Genomic DNA, 20259 nt, shown 5'->3' with positions numbered 1-20259 from the left:
TGCCTCTGATGTCTCTCCTCAACTTCCCTCCCTTCACTTTGTACATATCTCCTCTGGTGTTTGTTATTTCTGCCCTGGGAAAAAGGCACTGGCTGTGCACCCTATCTATGCCTCTCGTAATCTGGTGAACGTAAAGGTTCCATTATTTTCATGTAATGCTACATTTAGAATGTCACATACACGAAATTTTTTTAACTTTTGTCCACCATAAGGCAGACAGAGAGTCGCCACTTTGTCCAGAGCCCCTCACAGAAACCCACAGCACATGGTGTCCCCTTGTGGTCTCTCCTCCAAGTACTGACCAGTCCTGAGCCTGCTTAGCTTCCAAGACCGACCACCTAGGAACACCAGTTGCTGCAGCCCCTGCTTGTAGACCTCTATTAAGTCTCCTCTCATCCTTCTATGATCCATAGAGAAAAGTCTCACCCCTGCTAACTTGGCCTTATTTTCTAATCCAGGTAACATCCTGGTAAATTTCCTTTGCACCATCTCCATAGCCTCCACATCCTATACTGAGGTGACCAGAATTGAAGACAATATGGAGGCAACTGTAGCTTGCTCTCCGGCTGGTAATAGAAGTGAAAAATGCATACCGCCACAATCTGCTGTTTGTAATAAGAACAGATTGTGGGATGCGAGGAACAGTTTTTTAAAAAGTTGTATTAATTAAATAATTGGTGGTTTACGTTATAGGGTGATTGTATAACATTCTGGAAATTTCTTTTGTGTACTTTCTTGCATTTAATGAGATTTCTGTGTTGGATGCATATCAAATTGCATTGTTCTCATTGAAACATAGAAAACCAAAGTTGGAATTGTCCATTTAATACAATTATTGGAATTCTGTCACCTTCTCCTCATCTCTCCCTGTATACCTTGGTTTCTTTAGCACCACATCTAACTCCTCAAATATGCTGAATAACTTATCGCAAACTGCCAGTGTTAAAACATTGTTCCACAATTCCACAAGTGCAACATTTCTCCTGAAACATTGTGGGGGGAATAATTAGGGCATATTCTCCTGAAAGTGACTATCATTATACACCCTCAGGACAACTGTCTTTGTAATGCAATGCTAGACTGAAACCTCACCTATTAAGTCCCATTCTTTTAATTCATCAGGATTCTTCCACCACCTGCTCAGATTTTGAAAGCCCATTGATCTCATCTCTGAACCCTATGCCACCTTTCCCACTCCCCAATGGATCTCAGTACTCTTCCACCCATTCATCTTTCTCCCATCAACTTTCTCTCTCTTTCTTCCATTTAGCCCAGCAACTCTCTGATGACCCATTTATTCCCACTAATTTAGGCCATTTCCTTGATCATTTTCCATGAAGCCCACAAACCTAACCACATCATTGACCCTACTCCAGGCCCCCACTGGACATATGATTGCCTGCACTTCTTTTCCCCCATCTAGACTTTTCGAGAACCACCCAGCTCACTTATTAGAGTAGCCAGATTCTCCAACTGAACCCTTCAGGTCTTTATCCTTCTCCGTTTGGCAGACCCTGTTCCATGTGCCTCTCTTTAGCTTTTCTATTGTGTATTAGTAGAATTATCACTATAAAACCAATCCATTAAATCAACAACCTTCAATTGAAGATTTTTCAGATGACAATAAATAGGCATTATACTTCTGCAATCAGATGACATAAGGTTGATTGACTTGTCTTCTGTGTGGAACAGTTGAAGGTGGTGATGGCCAGAATAGAATGATTGGGTGACTTTCCTATTAGTCAACCTTGGAGACCACACTGCTAACAATAACTGGGGTAGATTTGACATGGATATTTTGGTTTATTGGTGTGATACAGTAATTATTCAGCTTCCTATTTTTTAGCAATTTTTCACCCTATCATTTGCTGTTAACAAAGCATTTTGGTCAGAAGTTGACGAGATGCATGCAATCAATGAAGTTATCAACAAATCTTGGTGTTTTAAATATCTCGTTGATAGGTTGAGGCAACAAGTGAGGTAAAGCATTACATACTGAAGTGAGGTTGATCCAATATTTGAATCACAAAAGTTTTTCCTACTTGGAAGTTGTGAAAACAGCATGTGAATTATATGTTAAATATTTTGCAAATATGGACATTTTCTTGAGGGAGTTCTGGTACAATTAGTATGATTATTTTGATTTGTTAATCTACATAGGATAAGGAAACTGGGATCTGGCAGTGACTTTGAAGCTTTCTTCCATCGACTGGGCATTACCTCTGGCCGTGTGCGTTACACAAAGAACAGTGTAAGTATGTGAAACACATCTAAAGGTTGAATGCTGAGCAAAGCGCGAAAGTACTGGAGAAACTCAGCAGGTCTCACAGCATCCATAGGAAACAAAGATATATCACCAACATTTCAGGCCTGAGCCCTTTGTCAAGGTATGAGCAAAAAGCCAGCAGGTGCCTAAATGAAAAAGTGTGGTTTCTTTTATTACAACTAAAGAAACTTAGGTTTTTTAAAAAAAATAACTGGATTTATTAACTAAAGCAAACCACGAAGACAGAGCACACACAGATCAGACCTCGTGGAGGCATCCATCATGAATCTGCAACAGCATTCCCAAGATGCCATACACTCTATCTTCGACACCTTCTGGTGGTAGCACTCTCACTACATCCCCTTTCCTTGAGACGTTTAATCTAACATGACACATTAATACAGTATTTCTTGCAATTTAAAGTTCAACACAAACATCAGCAGCATAAATTTTTAAGTGTACCGTTCTTTTTCTTTTATAGATTCTGTCTGTCTGTCAGGTGTTTTGACAATTTGTGTGGATCTTCTTAAGACAGGTACTTGCGTTGGCTCTGCTGGCCCACCACTCTTTTGCTGTGAAGACAGAATCCTCTGCATTTGTCTGTTCTTGGAATATCTCTTGTGTTTTCAGCAACCTCCTTTAATTTATCCTCTGTATTTGACCCTCTTCTGTTCTGACAGTGTAGGATCTTGAATTGACTTATTTTGTCCTAAGTATTGGAATCTCTGAGTCTCACTGTGTCATGTTGTGGCAATGGCCCCAAGTTTCTTGCTGACCTGTCATAGTTTGCTTTTTGTCTCCATTGCAGATGCTTTTGTTTCCGTTCAACATCTTCATCATCTCTATTCTTGTTTGGGTCTGCAGAGTAGGGAAGTGTTGCACATAGTCTATGTCCCATCAGAAGATCAGCGGATGCCATGTTCAAGTGGCGAAGTGCTGTAACAGAATAGAGCTAGATACATGTCTGAACCACTGTCTTGTGCTTTCTTGAGCAGCATGATCTCTGGATAGTTCGATAGATAATCAATCACGAGTAAGTAATTCTTTCTATCCATGTGGAACAGATCAGTCTGCTGGTAAGTCAGTTATTATCATGGGTTCCTTTGTCTGCTTTGAATGATTTTCAAACAGGTCTCACAGCTAGAAACATCCTGTCAATGCCAGCATTTATCCCTGGCCAATAAATAGCAGTTCTGGCCCTCCTCTTGCATTTTTCTATTCCAACGCACCCTTTTCAGCATCTCTTGTTTCAGTGATTGAGGAATGATTATTCTGCTCTCGGAGTAGAAGCTCATTGACAACACTCAGCTCAGCTTTGATGTTGTAGTATGACTGACATTCACCTCTAGGCCATCCTTCATTCAGATTCTTGATGACCTTCCACACTTTCAGCTGTGATCTGCTTGGATTTTATGTCAAATACAGGAAGAGATTCACTGATCAGATTCATGTGGAGATTCACATCTGTCTCTGTGGAACTCTCACTGTGTGCTTCACTCTGTTGTTGCTCTGGATAACGCATCAGCTAGCACAATAAGCTTCCCTGGTGAGTACTCCAGTTCAGTCATAACATTGTAGCTTCATCATCAGTCTTTGGATTCTCGGCAACATTTCACTGAGATTTTTCTTGATTAATGGCTTGTGGTCTGTCTCAGCCATGAATGTTGATAGACCACTGTGAAACCTCTCAGGTCCATCGACCAGATATAGTCACACTTTCTCGATTTATACATATCAACATTCAGATGTTGTCATCATCCTTGATGCGTATACTACTGGCCTCCAATCTTTTGAAGTAATATGGCATCTATTCCATCTTTTGAAGTATCCGCAGTTATTTTTGTCCTTCTGGATTCATCAAAGAGCATCAAAAGTACTGGTTTTGTAGTTAGAATGGTGTTCAATCGTCCCTATTCTTCCTCATGGTTGTCTGTCCACTTGAATTCACATTTGTCCTGTAACAACATCTTTCGGTACATTGTTTTTGAAGACAGGTTTGGTATGAATTTACCAATGAAATTGATCATTCACAGCACTCTCAATATGCCATTTTTTTGTCAGTGGGTCTGGGCATCTCTAAAATTGCTTTCACCTTGCTCTTGTCTGGCTCTACAGCTGCCTCTGACAGTTTATCTCCCAGAAAGGTGATTTTTTTCACACCAAATTGACATTATTCTCTGTTTAACTTTAATCCATACTCTGGATGTGTTGTAGCACTTTGATGAGGCTCTCGTTGTGTTGTTCCTCTGTGGATCCCCATAGAACCATGCCATCCATGTACATATGTACCCCATTTATGCCTTCTATGTTGTACTCTATTGTCCTGTGGAACACTTCAGGAGCTGAGGAAATTCCAAAGACATCCTCTTACAGGAGTATTGGCCAAATGGTGTATTGAATGTACAGTATTTTGAGCTATCTTCATGCAGTTTTATCTGCCAGAAGTCCTGTGATGCATCTGATATGGTGAAAAACTTTGCACCTCGTTTGTAATTTCATCCCTGGTAGGAACATGATAATGTTCCCTCTTTATGATGGCATTCAAGTCTTTTGGCAGACAAATTCTTCTTTTTGACCCATTCACCCATTCTTTGGGCACCTCCACTTTCTTTATGACCCCTAGTGCCGTTATTCGGTTGAATTCCTGCTTGAGTTTTTCTCTTAGTGGCACTGGAACCCAGCTCAGGACATGCACTACTAGCTGTGTGTCCTCCTTTAATTGTATATTATAAATGAATGGTAGAACTCCATACTCCTTGAAGATGTCTGGAAATTGATTCAGGACATCCTCTTCGCTGTTCAATGCACTGTCACTGTTAATGTGATATGCCCTCTTGACTTAGCTTAAGTTTTCACATGTTTGTCACCAGCAGTGAGTCATATCCATCTGGGACTACTGTGAACACGAGGTGGTGATCTCTGTCTTTAACTTTCACCTTGAGCTTGCATGTACCTTTCGTGTTGATGCTATGCCCATTGTAGGCCTTGAGCTGAACAGAATTTGGATTGATTTATAGTTTTATCTTCATTGCCCTGATATCGTGCTCACAGATCAAATTGACCTTTGCCCTTGTGTCCAGCTTGAAAGGAATATTTGTTCCATTAGTATGCAATGACACAGTCCACTTATCATGCTCACCTTTGTTTACTTCGGGCACTACACGATATGGGTGGGAAGGCAGAAGAGGAAAAATAGCTGAGATTTCACCCTTGCCCTGTCACTCCTCACTTTTTTTCTTCTGCTCTCCCACCCATCTCCACCAATGTCCTCTTGCTACCGGCCTCCCACTATCCCTTCTTCATTCCTCTCCTCCCCCCACATATTTTTTCAAGCGCTTGCCTTCTTTTTGTTCACACCTTGACGGCAGGCTCAGGCCTGAAACATTGGCTACATATCTTTAACTTACTATTGCCCTTTGGGAGCCCTTCTTGCCTCTTAAATCCCTGATCCAATAACTGGTTCCCATGAGCAAGTCTCCAGTACCTCACAGCCTGTATGAGCCCTTCAGCCGTTTATCACCTCGTTGGTCTGCTGCCATAGTCACCGTCCCATAGATAGGGTGAATACAGAGGCTTTTGACTAGAGTAGGGGAATCGATAACCAGAGGACATAGGTTTCAGATGAGGGGGAAGGGATTTACTAGATACCTGAGGGGTAACTATTATTCAGATGAGGGTGAGTGTATGGAATAGGCAGCTGGAGGAGGTGGTTGAGTGTATGGAATAGGCAGCTGGAGGAGGTGGTTGAGTGTATGGAATAGGCAGCTGGAGGAGGTGGTTGAGTGTATGGAATAGGCAGCTGGAGGAGGTGGTTGAATGTATGGAATAGGCAGCTGGAGGAGGTGGTTGAGGCAAGTACTGTTTCACATTTTTTTTAAAAATGGACTGATACATGTATAAGTTTAGAGAGATAAGGGCCAAATGCAGGCAGGTGCAACTAGTGTGGTTGGGGCATTTTGGTCAGCATGACGTTAGGTCGAGCAGCCTGTTTCTATGCTGCATGACTCTAGGACCACAGTATCTGATTTTTTTTTACTGTTAAAGAAAGAGATGATCAAAGTAATAATGTATTGCATTTCTGTGGAACTCCCTTATGTTAAGAGTTTCTTAATACTTCAGTTGTCCCTGTGGTACTTCCTGTGATACTTGTATTTGTGGCAGTTGCACCATTAATCCTTCACTTGTCAAAGTACATTTACAATTCAAAATGGGTGAGTCTCGGTGATTGTGAAGCAGTGCTTGGGGTGGGTTTCCCATTGAGTGATGGACACTGGAGAGATTTCCATCTCTTCTGTTGCAGCAATTTCTTCACCGTATTCCTGATGCACTAAATCCTTCCTTATGTTTACAGATTTTTAAAAAACATGTTAACGCAGCATGCAGGCCTGCTTTATTTATTCAAACTATTCAATCACCTCCAACAAATTACTTAAGAAAAAAGCATTTAGGCTTTCTTTTCTCCTCAGAAGGTGTCTAGCAATTTTGACATGGCCTGAGGTGGATCTCAGAACAGTACAGGAAGAACACCTGGCCTGCATGTCTGTGCTGAACATAATGCCAAAACCAAACAGACTCTGCTCCTTGCACCAATATTCCACCATCCCATTTATATTCACCCAATCTTTCACTTGCTGTGTCATGTTACATAATTCCAGCATGTTTTGTACTTACTAGTCATAAAATTTAAATTGTGAATTGATGAAGAATTTCTTGTTAATGCCTTGTTTTGTGATGCACCTGACTCTCACTGCAGTACAACATTAATTAACAACCTTGGATGTTCTGGTCTATTTCAGAAAACTGACAAATACAGCAGTTACCCAATGTATCATAGTGTATATGAAACATTTGAGTTGGTGGAATGGTTCTATGATCCCTCCTTCAAGAAACTACTTACAGTAGCCCAGATACGAGGAGCATTAGTTTATGAGATAGCTGACTCCGCCATCATACCTTTTGACTGCAGAGATTATGCTGAAGCTTTGAATGAATATGCAAAAATAATTTATAATCAGGCCATGCAGCATGAATTGCAGCTCATCAAATATCAAGTCGTCTTTGGTGAGTCCAGGAGGCCTCCACGGTATGCGGGGGGAGGGGGGGGTAAGCTTCCTTTCTAGAAAATAGTATGTAACATGATATTCCACAACTTTGCGCCGTCTGCACAGGTGTCAAGAAATGTGAGTTGAAAAAAAAAAACATTTATTTACCACTTTCCATCTGAATGTTGTAAGAAGTTTTTTTTTCTAGTAGTGATTTGTGAATTTTGCAAGGGTGAATTTCCATTAGCTGCCATGTCACAGGGTTACCTGCATGTATTTCTATTATGATTAATGAGTAAATTAATTACCGTACACATGTATAATAAACAGGGCATCTAGAACAGAAACAAAAGCAAGAGATTATAAACGGGGTATTGCTCAGTAATACATGCAATGAGGAATTATATAACAATTGTCAGTATCATACCAGAGAATGAGGCATTGGCAGATCATCCTTGAGATATTGAGAAACCTTGCCCTCATCTGTCATCTGGAGTGCTTCAATTCCCGCACGTAGGAGCTTATATGTGTTATTCTTTGGAGAATTTCAGCTCCCTGGGTCTCTGGAAGCCCACAGTCACTTGCCCTGAAAATGATTGTATTTGTGGCATCTTGTCACTTAAAACAATGTTAAATTATTGCTTATGGTCTCTACCATCAATTGTTAATGTAAATTATGTAAAAGAACCGATGCCTGAATTATGACTTAGTTATTTTTACTGAGCTAATATTCATTTGCTGTCTTGATAACCATGGACAAAATACCCCAACAGCTCAGGGGGAGAAATGTCTTTGACTGCAAAATTAAACTTGTACACTGGGCCACTGGTTGTACTTACCTCTGTCTTCACTGAAGTTAGAGCGGGAATTATGTAAAGATGAGTCCAACCAACACCTTCCTTTATACTTAATCTGGAATTCTCCCCTCAATCTTTCTGAAAGTTAGTTGCAGAATTTTCAGCATGGCCAGAGTAAAGCAAAACCACTCTGTGGTCATTTCTAACATTTGAGTGAATTAAATTTGAATTCATTGAAGCATAACATGTTTTCACCCCAAAGATATGGATTAGGATCAATATGCAAGGTCAGTACAACAAAGTTGTATTCAGAGGATCAAAGATTATAACTTGGACATATTTGGCCCATTGAATTTCTGCTATTTCATTTCCAACCAAAAAAGTTCTGATCATTTAAATACACTGCCGTAAAGCAAATGGATTTTAAGAGCAAAGTATTGAAAGCAGGTTGGGCAGCATCTATGAAGAGAGAAAATCAATTTGACATTTCAGATCATCAAAGGTTATTGATCTGAAACATGGACCCAGTTTTTGCTTCTAAACTGTATTGGTGCTATTGAGACCCTCATCATCATTCTAATGTATATTGAGCAACAACTGTCTTTAATCTCACATGCGCCTTTAAACATGAGAGACATGGCAATAAAACATTCAGATATTATAAAGGTGCTGAAATGAGGTAATAAATTATTATGCAAATAAAGGTTAGTGGGCAACTAATTTTAATTATTGCTGAACTATATCTGAGGTACAGAAAATTAACATTTTTTTCTACCGACGTAGTGTCTGGTACCTTAAAGCTTTACTGTCAGAGGTTACCTGAAGGAATAAAAATATATTTTTCCCCTTTTATCACTTCATCCTTTTTTTTTGAGGTTTAAGCAAGCTTAAATCTATACAAAAGACCTTTTTTTTGTGAAGAAGTTTGGGAGAGATCATATGTTTGCATAAGCACCAACATTACATACATTTTCAATAATGGTGAGGAGACAAAGTATAAAAAATATTGAAGTTGGATTTAATTTAAAAGTGCATTAACCAATACACTGCAATTACATTTCAGACTCTTTGTTCTCTGCTACACACAACTTTTCACGTGTTGCCGCAGAGTTTCACGAACACATAAAAATGATTGACGTCACCAAGTGAGTATTAATGGATGAAACTGAAATTCAAAGTCACCCTTTGTCTTTTTCCTGATTTTATTCCACCTCTTCCCATATTTGTTTTATGGTTTCTTCTTCCATTGAGGAAGATTATGGATTCCTGCCTTTATTCTACATTGGGGGAAAAAAATCCAGTGTGATTTAACAGGTAATTTAGAGTAAACTCTTGTCCCTCTTGGGATGGTTTGTTAAATGCTGGCCCTCTACTAAATCGTCATGGCCTAAACTTGTATGTAAATGCATCTTCATTAGGGAGATTAGGAAATAAAAATATTTGAATTTAATCAGATCTGTTCAACATAAGTGATTTCTGACGTTGAAAGAAAGAGAGCAGAAATGACAAACTACTATTGGTCATTTGAGACCTTGAAGAGAGAAAATAGAATGCCTCCCAACATTTTAATGGATTAACAAGGACAATATTACTATAATGCTAAGAATATCTATTGATTGAATGAGATGATCAATATCAATTATTTGTTGGCAGGAGCCAGTCTAAATGTCATCAGATGGAATTAGTAATGCACACGCCTGATATTTCATTTGGATGGCATTAGGGATGTATTCTTCTGGCTACATAGCAGAATGACTGTTTAGAATTATAGGCTTCAGACAAACAGATGTTGCCTGTACTAATGGCCATGTCAGTGAAGATAATTACAATCAGCTTTTTTTTTAAATGATCTTTAATTCATAACAAGACCTCAAGACATCCAAAACTACTTTACAATCAATGAAGAATTTATTGAAGTCAAAATTGTAATATAGAAAACACAACAGCCAATTTACAAATAGCTGGATTTCACCACTAAGAGACGATGACTCATTACATATGCTGATGATTGATTGGGGGAATAAATATTGGTCAGACTTGAGAGAGGCAGGAGAGTCTGAATGCCCATGCAGCACCTACACAACTAAGCCAACACCATAATGTTGGCCTAAATTTTTGACCAGATTCTGTCATGAATGCAAACTACCAAAATGTTTCATCAGGTTGAATGATCTGGTGGATGTTTGTACTTTTTAAAAATGCCATTATAATGCTTGTAATAAACTGGAAACATTCTTTATTCCATGCACTTTTTTTGGTACAACATGAATCATAACTATCTTGCACAGAGTCCTTTGACTGCCAATTAATTCAATCTGTTTACAAATACTTAGTACATACATTTCATACAAAAGCTATGTTGCACATGCTAGATCATGTCTGGATGGATTAGTGACCATTTGAAAATTGGCCCAGTCACCACTTAACTTCTCTGCATTTGCCTTGCATCAGTTGCAAATACATACACCAAAAATAATCTAAGTAGTTTTGTGACTCAAAAAAAAATTACAGATGACCATGATAAATCCAAAGGTTTCATTTATTCTACGTGGTGGAAAAAAAATTGGCTGAAAGAAACACTTGCTGTTTGTTGGAAAGAATAGCTTTGGGTGGTGCATCTGTCACACCTGTAACAAGCAGAGTTCAAGATTCAAGATTTATTTATTGTCTTGTAATAGTACAGAACATGTAATGTTACATGAAATTGCTGATTGTCTGCCATAAGACAGAGTCACCATTAATGTTGCCTGATGCCCCTTATAGTATGAGAGAAAGAAGCAATGCTTCTGCAGCTGTTCGATCGATTGGCAATCCAAGTTCCAGACCCGGACCTCTGGCACAATCAGGAAGCCTCAATGCCTGAGGCCCTTCAGGAACTCTTCAATATAATTCTGACCTTTAGTGCTGTCTGTGGCTCTTCTCCTGGGACTATGCAGGGTTTTCTTCCTATTCTAAAAAGATGCTGGTTGTTAGTGTAGTAGGTCATTGATGGGCAGAATAGAAATGTGCAAGAAAATAGGTTATTGAGAAGTAAGTGGGAAAATGGGATTGCTTGAAAAACTAGCATAGACCCAATGGGTCTCCTATATTCAAAGTTATGTATTGCAATTTTTATTTAAACATTGAGGAAAATTATGTCAGTTTCCTTAAAATTTGCAGTGAAACACAAAAGTCTGCGGACACTGTCATTGCAGTATAAACATAGAAATGCTGGACTAACTCAGCTGGTCTTGCATCACCCTCTGTAATTGTCTTTTACAGCCCCCTGGTGGTACGAATGATAAATGATCAATTTATGCTTTTGGAAAGATCATTCATTCTTCCTCTGGGATTACCTGGGAGACCCTTCTACAGGTAAGAACTATTATGGGCATGATCCAGTCAAACTATCCTCAATTAAACCAGGTTCCTTTAATAACATTCTATTTGTTCTATATTAACTCCTACTGGCAATTTCCTTTGATCCATTGGAGGTTTAGTTAGTTATTATCTATCCCTTATTGCTTTTTAGCTTGTTAAAATTGCTTTCATTATTTGTTTTATCCATTATTGATTTACTTAATGGATATTTGTTTAAAATTATTTGTTTTAGTGGTACAAACTGAATGACGCATTTGTTATTACAACAAAATTTAAATGCGCCCTTGCATGCTTTTAAATATTTTTCCGAATAGTGGTAACCTTTCCAAATTTTGTTAGCTGCGGAGTGACAGCATTAAAGGCAGCTCACATTGTGAAGCGCTTGTGTGATTTTTCAGTCAATCAAATTTTGTGACCACACTGCTGCAAGAAACTAGGACTGATTTATCTCTTCAGAAGCTACTCTTATTTTTTTAAAGAAATACCTGTGTCTTTGGAGAGGCTGCTGTTTGTTTCCTTCAATCTTGGAGCAAACTCTGCTTTCTGAGAAAACTGAATTTATAGTTAAATGTTTGCAATAATTGATTTTAGTGTTGATAAGAGTTGGTGAGACATGTGGGTAAGGGTATATTAATAGGCAAGTCCAGGACACAAATCCAGCCATGTTGCACATAATTGATTGAAAGGTGTTAGCGTTAGAGTGTGTGAATTTCACAAGCACACAAGATGACAGCAGGAGTTGGCCACTGAGCCCCATGCTGAGGTCTCAACCACCCATTAACCATCAATTCATCATTTAAAAAAAAATGTTTGTGTCCACTTTCAGTATATCCAATGACCAGACATCCACTTCCATTAAGGACAAAGAATGCCTCAAATTCACTAGCCTTTGAGAGAAGAAATTTCAATGCACCTCAATTTTAAATGACCAGCATCTTATTTATCAGCTGTCTTCTTGTTTGTATCTTTCCCATTAATAGAAATGCCAACTTGGGAGCTGGCCATCTCTTTGGCACTATGTTCTTCAGCACCACTTCCCTGTGCCAGTTTTTTTGGTTGTGACCCAAAGCACTCTTACTACCAATGGCCAGATTCTTATCATCACTCTTGATCTCCCACCTTTTTGCACAGAGCTCGTCCAGAAGCCTCCACCACTGAAAGAGCAAACCTCAGCCAAAAACAAATTGTTAAACAATAAAATCTGCAGATGATGGAGTTGAGTACAATACACAAAAGAACTAGAGAAACTCAGCAGGTCACACAGGGGCAGCAGTTTGCTCAAATGCCAACAACCCAGGTTCAAATCCAGCTCTATGTGGAGTTCGTAATGTTCTCCCCATGTCTGCATGGGTTTCCTCTGGGTGTTCCAGTTTCTTCCCAGCCTTCAAAAATGTATGAGGATGGGGGGGGGGGGGGGGAGGGGGGGAAGCTGAAGGTCAATTGGGCAGAAGGGGCATGTAGGCCTCCTGTGCTGAATGCCTAAATAAATTTAAAAAATTAAAAAAACACAGAAAATAAAAGGTCACCTATGCTTCAAGCCTGGGCTCTTTGTCAGGAATTAGGACAAAAAGGTAAATGTGGAGTGTGCGCTACCGCAAAGTGGAAAGCGCTACCGCAAAGTGGAAAGAATGACACACACCCAAGAAGTCGGAGACTGCTTTACTGTACTAGCAGCTCTGCTTCTATTTTCTCCCCGCTGCTGATGACCAGGAGTGACGTCACAGAAGCGCCGGCCTCAGATTGGTTCTTGAGTGGTATGGCTTCAGGAAACCTAGAAACTGTACACATAATATCAACTCGCCACTGGCCACCGTGACAGAGGTACACCAAAGAAAAGGTACAAGGACTGCCTAAAGAAAGCTCTTGGTGCCTGTCACATTGACCACCGCCAGTGGGCTGATATCGCCTCAAACCGTGCATCTTGGCGCCTCACAGTTCAGCGGGCAGCAACCTCCTTTGAAGAAGACCGCAGAGCCCACCTCACTGACAAAAGACAAAAGAGGAAAAACCCAACACCCAATCCCAACCAACCAATTTTCCCCTGCAACCGCTGCAACCGTGTCTGCCTGTCCCGCATCGGACTTGTCAGCCACAAACGAGCCTGCAGCTGACGTGGATATTTACCCCCTCCATAAATCTTCTTCCGTGAAGCCAAGCCAAAGAATATCAACTAATATTCATTTCCAGCTTTCGTTTCGGGCATTGGACCAACACAGTCCACAATTTCTTTAGGAAAAAGTTATCCACAAACAGGAAAATGTTTTAAAGGTGCAACTGTGGGACTTTGATTAGGTTTTCCCACAACTTGACAAGTGTGACAGCTATTACAAAATCTCAACATCTTTTCTTAAATTAGGCCAATAAAATCATTTTGTAGGTGGTTTTCTTTACCCCAAGGTGCCCACTTAAAGGCATTTTATGAGCGAAGGTTAAAATGTCATCCCTCTAGGCTTTGGGATCTACAACCAGGTAAACCACTGCCCATTCTTCATTGGCAATAATCTCATGTACCCTATATTTTCTCATTAATACACCTTCATTAAAATAATATCCCAAGTGGCACTTTTTAAATGTCTTCATCAGAGAATGCTTTATATCTAACTTTTGCAAGATCACTATCTTCACTTTGTTTTTTTTTGATTAATTTTGCTCTAGTGACAAACCGTTATTCAATCCTTTAAAATGATTTTGTACACCCCTGTTTTCACTGGCATTCTTATCATTCATCTTCCTCATCTCTGAACACACTGGATATATCTCTAAATCTATCTCCGTTTCAACAATGACTGGCTTATCTGTTAATTTCAATGCAGAACTACCATCTACTGGTAAATTTGACTTAATCCCTACTTCAGTAAGTTCTTTATTTTCAAGTTTAGCATCAAAATTCTGGCCTGACAAAGAAATATTTAAATTAGCTAATGTTTCATCACATCTTAGCTTTTTTTTATCTCTCAATCTCTTTCTTGTTTTTCAATCTGACAACTTGTCTCTTTCTGTTTGTTGCTGCAACTCGCATTCTTCCTGTAAATCAATTTGTCCAGTAATTTTTCCACTGGCACAATTTTTAAACTTCATATCAGTTTGTCCAACACTCTAGCTCAGTGGTTCTCAACCGTTAGCTTCTGGTGCCTGTGGTTCCTGTTCTCTCTTTCTCTTGAAGAGAGAAAAAAAAAACAATTAGCTACCACATGTCCACAAATTTCAGATTGTGACAATTGTCTGCAAATGTAGCAGAATTTTGTCCTGTTTTAAAAGTTTCATCCACTTATGAGCCCAGAGGACACCAAAATCCAGCAGCAATAGATATTCACCAAATGGTTACTTAACAAATGTTGCTTTTAATGATCTTTAAACATGAAAACAGAATCCCACTTTAACTTATCACTATTGACTTAACAAACCTAACCCCCTTCTAATTCTAAGCACATGTGTATGTAATGTGTGTGTAAGTTCAGAAAAGTTCTTTGATTCACAGTCCAATCTCACTTCTCATTCCTCCATGTTCATTGGTTGCAGGCAATTCTTATACAGTGCACTGAATTTAACATTTATAAAGTTCACCAGGCTTTGGTACTTAAAAGGTAAATGGTTACCGCTCAGCAAGGTTCTTGTCGATTTTCAGATAGATTTGTTGTTCACTGGACACCCAGCCACTTCAGTGTCTTGCCGTAGAAATGTGCCCGCTCAGGGTTGTCCAGATGATATCCTCTTTCTTTCAGGTCACCACAGAGTTCCTTCTTGTTTCTCTTATTTCGAATGAAACATTAGATAGCCATTCCTCTCCTTTTGTATGAACCACAAGGGCTTTGATCAGGCTGAACTAAGCACTCACAACCTGTCTTCCAAATGGGGTTTTCCACAAGCTTGCGAGCTTGTCCTGTTCCAGTCCTAGAGGCTGTTGCTGACTGTAACACTCTAGAAGTGATCTCTGTCTCTCCCTCTCTCTCTCTGCTTGCAAAACCACATGACCCTCTTAGAACAGCAAGTTCCACCGCAGACTCTCTGCGACTCCAACGAGCTCTTTCATCTGTTGCCTTTTTGTAAACAACAATCCAATAGTTAAGTCTCTTGGGCACTCTGCAAAGCTCTTGCAAAGGCTCCGAGGCCCCGACATTTCTAGCATTAGCAGAGCTCCAGTAGTTTAAATAAGATCTGTTTTAAAGTGTTTGTATGTGATCTACACTAACAAACCCTGCCCCAATTTATCTCTCCAAAACATATCTATATTCTTTCACACCACATACACAATAAGCCCTTTAATTAGCTTTCAAATAGATTATTACTCAATCATATAATCTCTCATTAAGCTCAAATCCTTGGTAAGATGTTGACGAACCCCCACATATGTTGCAAATTAACAACCTTTTTAATTTTGTTTGGGACTAACAAAGGAACAGCAATGGAAAATTCAACATTATAGTTTTCATTATTGAACTATTAATAATGTAACATTCCTTACTTATCTCTAAACTTTTTTTTTAAATTTTTTATTTTTCACACCATAAATCACAATAGCCATGATATACACTTTTTCTTTTCCACACATTTACAGTGACTTTTTCTCCCTCCCCCCTCCCTCCTCCCAAGCCACCCCCCCATCCCCCCCCCTCTCATCCATTTTAGTTATACAATCTAGGTTGCATTAATTCAGTTAGTCAATGTTGTCATTCAACAAAAATACACCAGAAATTCTACTGAGTCCATTCTTTTCTTTTCTTCTCCTTCCATCAACTTGGGTAATGTTTGTTCCCGGTAGGTTTTCGCTATTGTATTTTATGTAAGGCTCCCATACTTGTTCGAATATTTCAATATTATTTCTTAAACTATATGTTATTTTTTCTAATGGAATACATTTATTCATTTCTATATACCATTGTTGTATTTTCAAATTATCTTCCAATTTCCAGGTTGACATAATACATTTTTTTGCTACGGCTAGGGCTATCTTAACAAATCTTTTTTGTGCATCCTCCAAGTCAATTCCAAATTCTTTATTTTTTATGTTACTTAGGAGAAAGATCTCTGGATTCTTTGGTATACTGTTTTCTGTTATTTTATTTAATATCTGATTGAGATCATCCCAAAATTTTTCTACTCTCTCACATGTCCAGATTGCATGAATTGTTGTTCCCCTTTCTTTTTTACATCGAAAACATCTATCAGATACTGTTGGGTCCCATTTATTTAACTTTTGCGGTGTAATGTATAGTCTGTGTAACCAATTATATTGTATCATACGCAGCCTCGTATTTATTGTATTTCTCATCGTTCCAGAGCATAACTTCTCCCATGTTTCCTTTTTTATCTTTATATTTAAGTCTTGTTCCCATTTTTGTTTAGTTTTACCATTTGCTTCCTCATTTTCCTTTTCTTGCAGTTTAATATACATATTTTTTATAAATCTTTTGATTAACATTGTATCTGTAATCACATATTCAAGGTTACTTCCCTCTGGTAAACTCAAGTTGCTTCCTAATTTATCTTTCAAGTAGGATCTCAGTTGGTAATATGCCAGCGCTGTATCTCCCGTTATATTGTACTTATCTCTCATTTGTTCAAAGGATAAGAATCTACTTCCTGAAAAACAATTTTCTATTCTTTTAATCCCTTTTTTTTCCCATTTTCTAAAGGCAAGGTTGTCTATTGTAAAAGGGAGTAGCTTATTTTGCGTCAATATTAGTTTTGGTATTTGGTAATTTATTTTATTTCTTTCTACATGAATCTTCTTCCATATATTGAGGAGATGGTGTAATACTGGAGAAGTTCTATGTTGTACCAATTTTTCGTCCCATTTATATAATATGTGTTCAGGTATCTTTTCCCCTATTTTATCTAATTCTAGTCTCGTCCAGTCTGGTTTTTCCCTTGTTTGATAAAAATCTGATAGGTACCTTAATTGTGCGGCTCTATAATAATTTTTGAAGTTTGGCAATTGTAAGCCTCCTTGTTTATACCATTCTGTTAATTTGTCTAGTGCTATCCTCGGTTTCCCCCCTCTCCATAAAAATCTCCTTATTATTTTCTTTAACTCTTTGAAGAATTTTTCTGTCAGTTGTATTGGCAATGCCTGAAATAAGTATAGTATCCTTGGAAAAATGTTCATTTTAATACAGTTTATCCTTCCTATCAGTGTTAGTGGTAGCTCTTTCGAATGCTCTAAATCGTCCTGTAATTTTTTCATTAGTGGATTGTAATTGAGTTTATATAATTGGCCTAGATTTTTGTTTATTTGCACACCTAGGTATCTTATTGCCTGCGTTTGCCATCTGAATGGGGATTCCTCCTTAAATTTTGAGAAATCCGCGTTATTCATAGGCATTGCTTCACTTTTATTTACGTTTATCTTGTATCCCGACACTTCTCCATATTCCTTCAATTTCTTATATAGTTCTTTTATTGATAGTTCTGGTTCTGTTAAGTACACTATCACATCATCCGCAAACAGACTGATTTTATATTCCCTGTCTTTTATTTTTATTCCTTTTATATTATTATCTCTTCTTATCGATTCTGCTAGTGGTTCTATAGCTAGCGCAAACAATAATGGTGATAGTGGGCATCCCTGCCGCGTTGACCTGCTTAAGTTAAATTGCTTTGATACATGTCCGTTTACTGTCACTTTCGCTAACGGTCCCTTATATAATGCTTTAATCCAATTAATATACTTCTCCGGTAAACTGAATTTTTGCAATACTTTGAACAAGTAATTCCATTCTACTCTGTCGAAGGCCTTCTCTGCGTCTAAAGCAACTGCTACTGCCGGTGCTTTATTTCCTTCTACTGCATGAATTAAGTTAATAAATTTACAAATATTGTCTGTTGTGCGTCTTTTTTTGATAAATCCAGTTTGGTCTAAATTTACCATTTTCGGTACCTGTTCTGCTAATCTGTTCGCTAATAGTTTAGCTATTATCTTATAATCTGTGTTTAGCAGAGATATTGGTCTATATGACGCTGGTGAGAGTGGATCTTTCCCTTGTTTTAGTATCACTGTAATTATTGCTGTTTTACATGAATCTGGTAAGTTTTGTGTCTCATCAATCTGGTTGATTACATCCAGGAGGGGCGGTATTATTAGGTCTTTAAATGTTTTGTAGAATTCTATTGGGAGTCCATCCTCTCCTGGTGTCTTATTATTTGGTAAATTTTTTATTATCTCTTGTATTTCTACTGTTCCAAATGGTTCTGTTAATTTATTTTGTTCCTCTATTTGTAGTTTTGGTAGTTAAATTTTAGTCAAAAATTCATCTATTTTCCCTTCTTTCCCTTCGTTTTCGGTTCGGTATAATTGTTCATAGAATTCTCTGAAGTTTTCCTTAATTTCTTTTGGATTATATGTAATTTGTTTGTCTTTTTTCCTTGTTGCCAATACCATTTTCTTAGTTTGCTCTGTCTTAAGCTGCCATGCTAGGATTTTGTGTGTTTTTTCCCCTAGTTCATAATATTTCTGTTTTGTCTTCATTATATTCTTCTCCACCTTATATGTTTGTAATGTTTCATATTTTATTTTTTTATCCGCCAATTCTCTTCTTTTGGTTGTATCTTCCTTTATTGCTAATTTTTTTTCTATGTTTATTATTTCCCTTTCCAACTGCTCTGTTTCCTGATTATAGTCCTTCTTCATCTTGGTTGCATAACTTATTATTTGCCCTCTAATGAATGCTTTCATTGCGTCCCATAGTATAAACTTATCTTCCACTGATTCCGTATTTACTTCAAAGTACATTTTTAATTGTTTTTCAATAAATTCTCTAAAATCCTGTCTTTTAAGTAGCATGGGGTTTAATCTCCATCTATACATTCTTGGAGGGATGTCTTCTAGCTCTATTGCCAATAACAGGGGTGAGTGGTCCGATAATAGTCTAGCTTTATATTCCGTTTTCCTAACTCTCCCTTGTATGTGGGCTGATAACAGGAATAGGTCTATCCTTGAGTATGTTTTATGTCTAGTCGAGTAGTATGAGTATTCCTTTACTTTTGGGTTTTGTTTCCTCCATATGTCCACAAGTTTCATTTCTTGCATTGATTTAATTATAAATTTGGTTACTTTGTTCTTCCTATTAATTTTTTTCCCCGTTTTATCCATATTTGGATCCAAATTCAGATTGAAATCCCCTCCTATTAGTATGTTCCCTTGCGTATTAGCTACCTTCAAAAAGATATCTTGCATAAACTTTTGATCTTCTTCGTTAGGTGAATATATATTAAGTAGATTCCAAAGCTCTGAATATATCTGACATTTTATCATAACATATCTCCCTGCTGGATCTATTATTTCCTCTTCTATTTTAAATGGCACATTTTTGCTAATTAATATAGCCACTCCTCTTGCTTTTGAATTATACGATGCTGCTGTTACATGTCCTACCCAATCTCTCTTTAATTTCTTGTGCTCCAATTCAGTTAAGTGTGTTTCTTGGACAAATGCTATATCTATTTTTTCCTTTTTCAGTAAATTTAGTAGTTTCTTCCTTTTAATTTGGTTATGTATTCCATTAATATTTAGAGTCATATAGTTCAGCGTAGCCATTTTATATTTTGTTTATCTTCTCTTTCCGTTTTTCCATCATTACCTTTCCTCCTTTTCCATTTCTGTTTTCTTATTTTCAACTCTTTACCAGACAACATTCCTACAACATCCAACATTTTCCTTATTCTCCTATTTCTATCTTCTTTATCCCCAATCTCCCCTTCCCCTCCTGAGTTGCCCTTTATCCCTTGTCGGACAACCACATCTCCCCTCTCCATTTGGATTTGCGAATCCACTCGCAAGCGTCAACTGATTTTGCAG

General features: G+C 38.1%; 1 protein-coding gene across 4 annotated transcripts in view; it reads left to right on the top strand.

Annotated features, from left to right (window-relative positions):
• naalad2 (N-acetylated alpha-linked acidic dipeptidase 2) overlaps positions 1-20259 on the top strand; it is a 147505-nt gene that overhangs the window by 124179 nt on the left and 3067 nt on the right. For all 4 annotated transcript variants that reach the window (XM_069890861.1, XM_069890860.1, XM_069890858.1 and 1 more), the window contains 4 exons: positions 2161-2251; positions 7063-7327; positions 9169-9250; positions 11367-11459. In XM_069890861.1, coding sequence (XP_069746962.1) covers positions 2161-2251; positions 7063-7327; positions 9169-9250; positions 11367-11459 — 531 coding nt within the window. The remainder of the gene's footprint in view (positions 1-2160; positions 2252-7062; positions 7328-9168; positions 9251-11366; positions 11460-20259) is intronic.

This window comes from Narcine bancroftii, chromosome 7 (genome assembly GCF_036971445.1).
Source record: "Narcine bancroftii isolate sNarBan1 chromosome 7, sNarBan1.hap1, whole genome shotgun sequence".
NCBI classification, from domain to species: domain Eukaryota; kingdom Metazoa; phylum Chordata; class Chondrichthyes; order Torpediniformes; family Narcinidae; genus Narcine; species Narcine bancroftii.
This window is presented reverse-complemented; position numbering and strand designations above follow the sequence as displayed.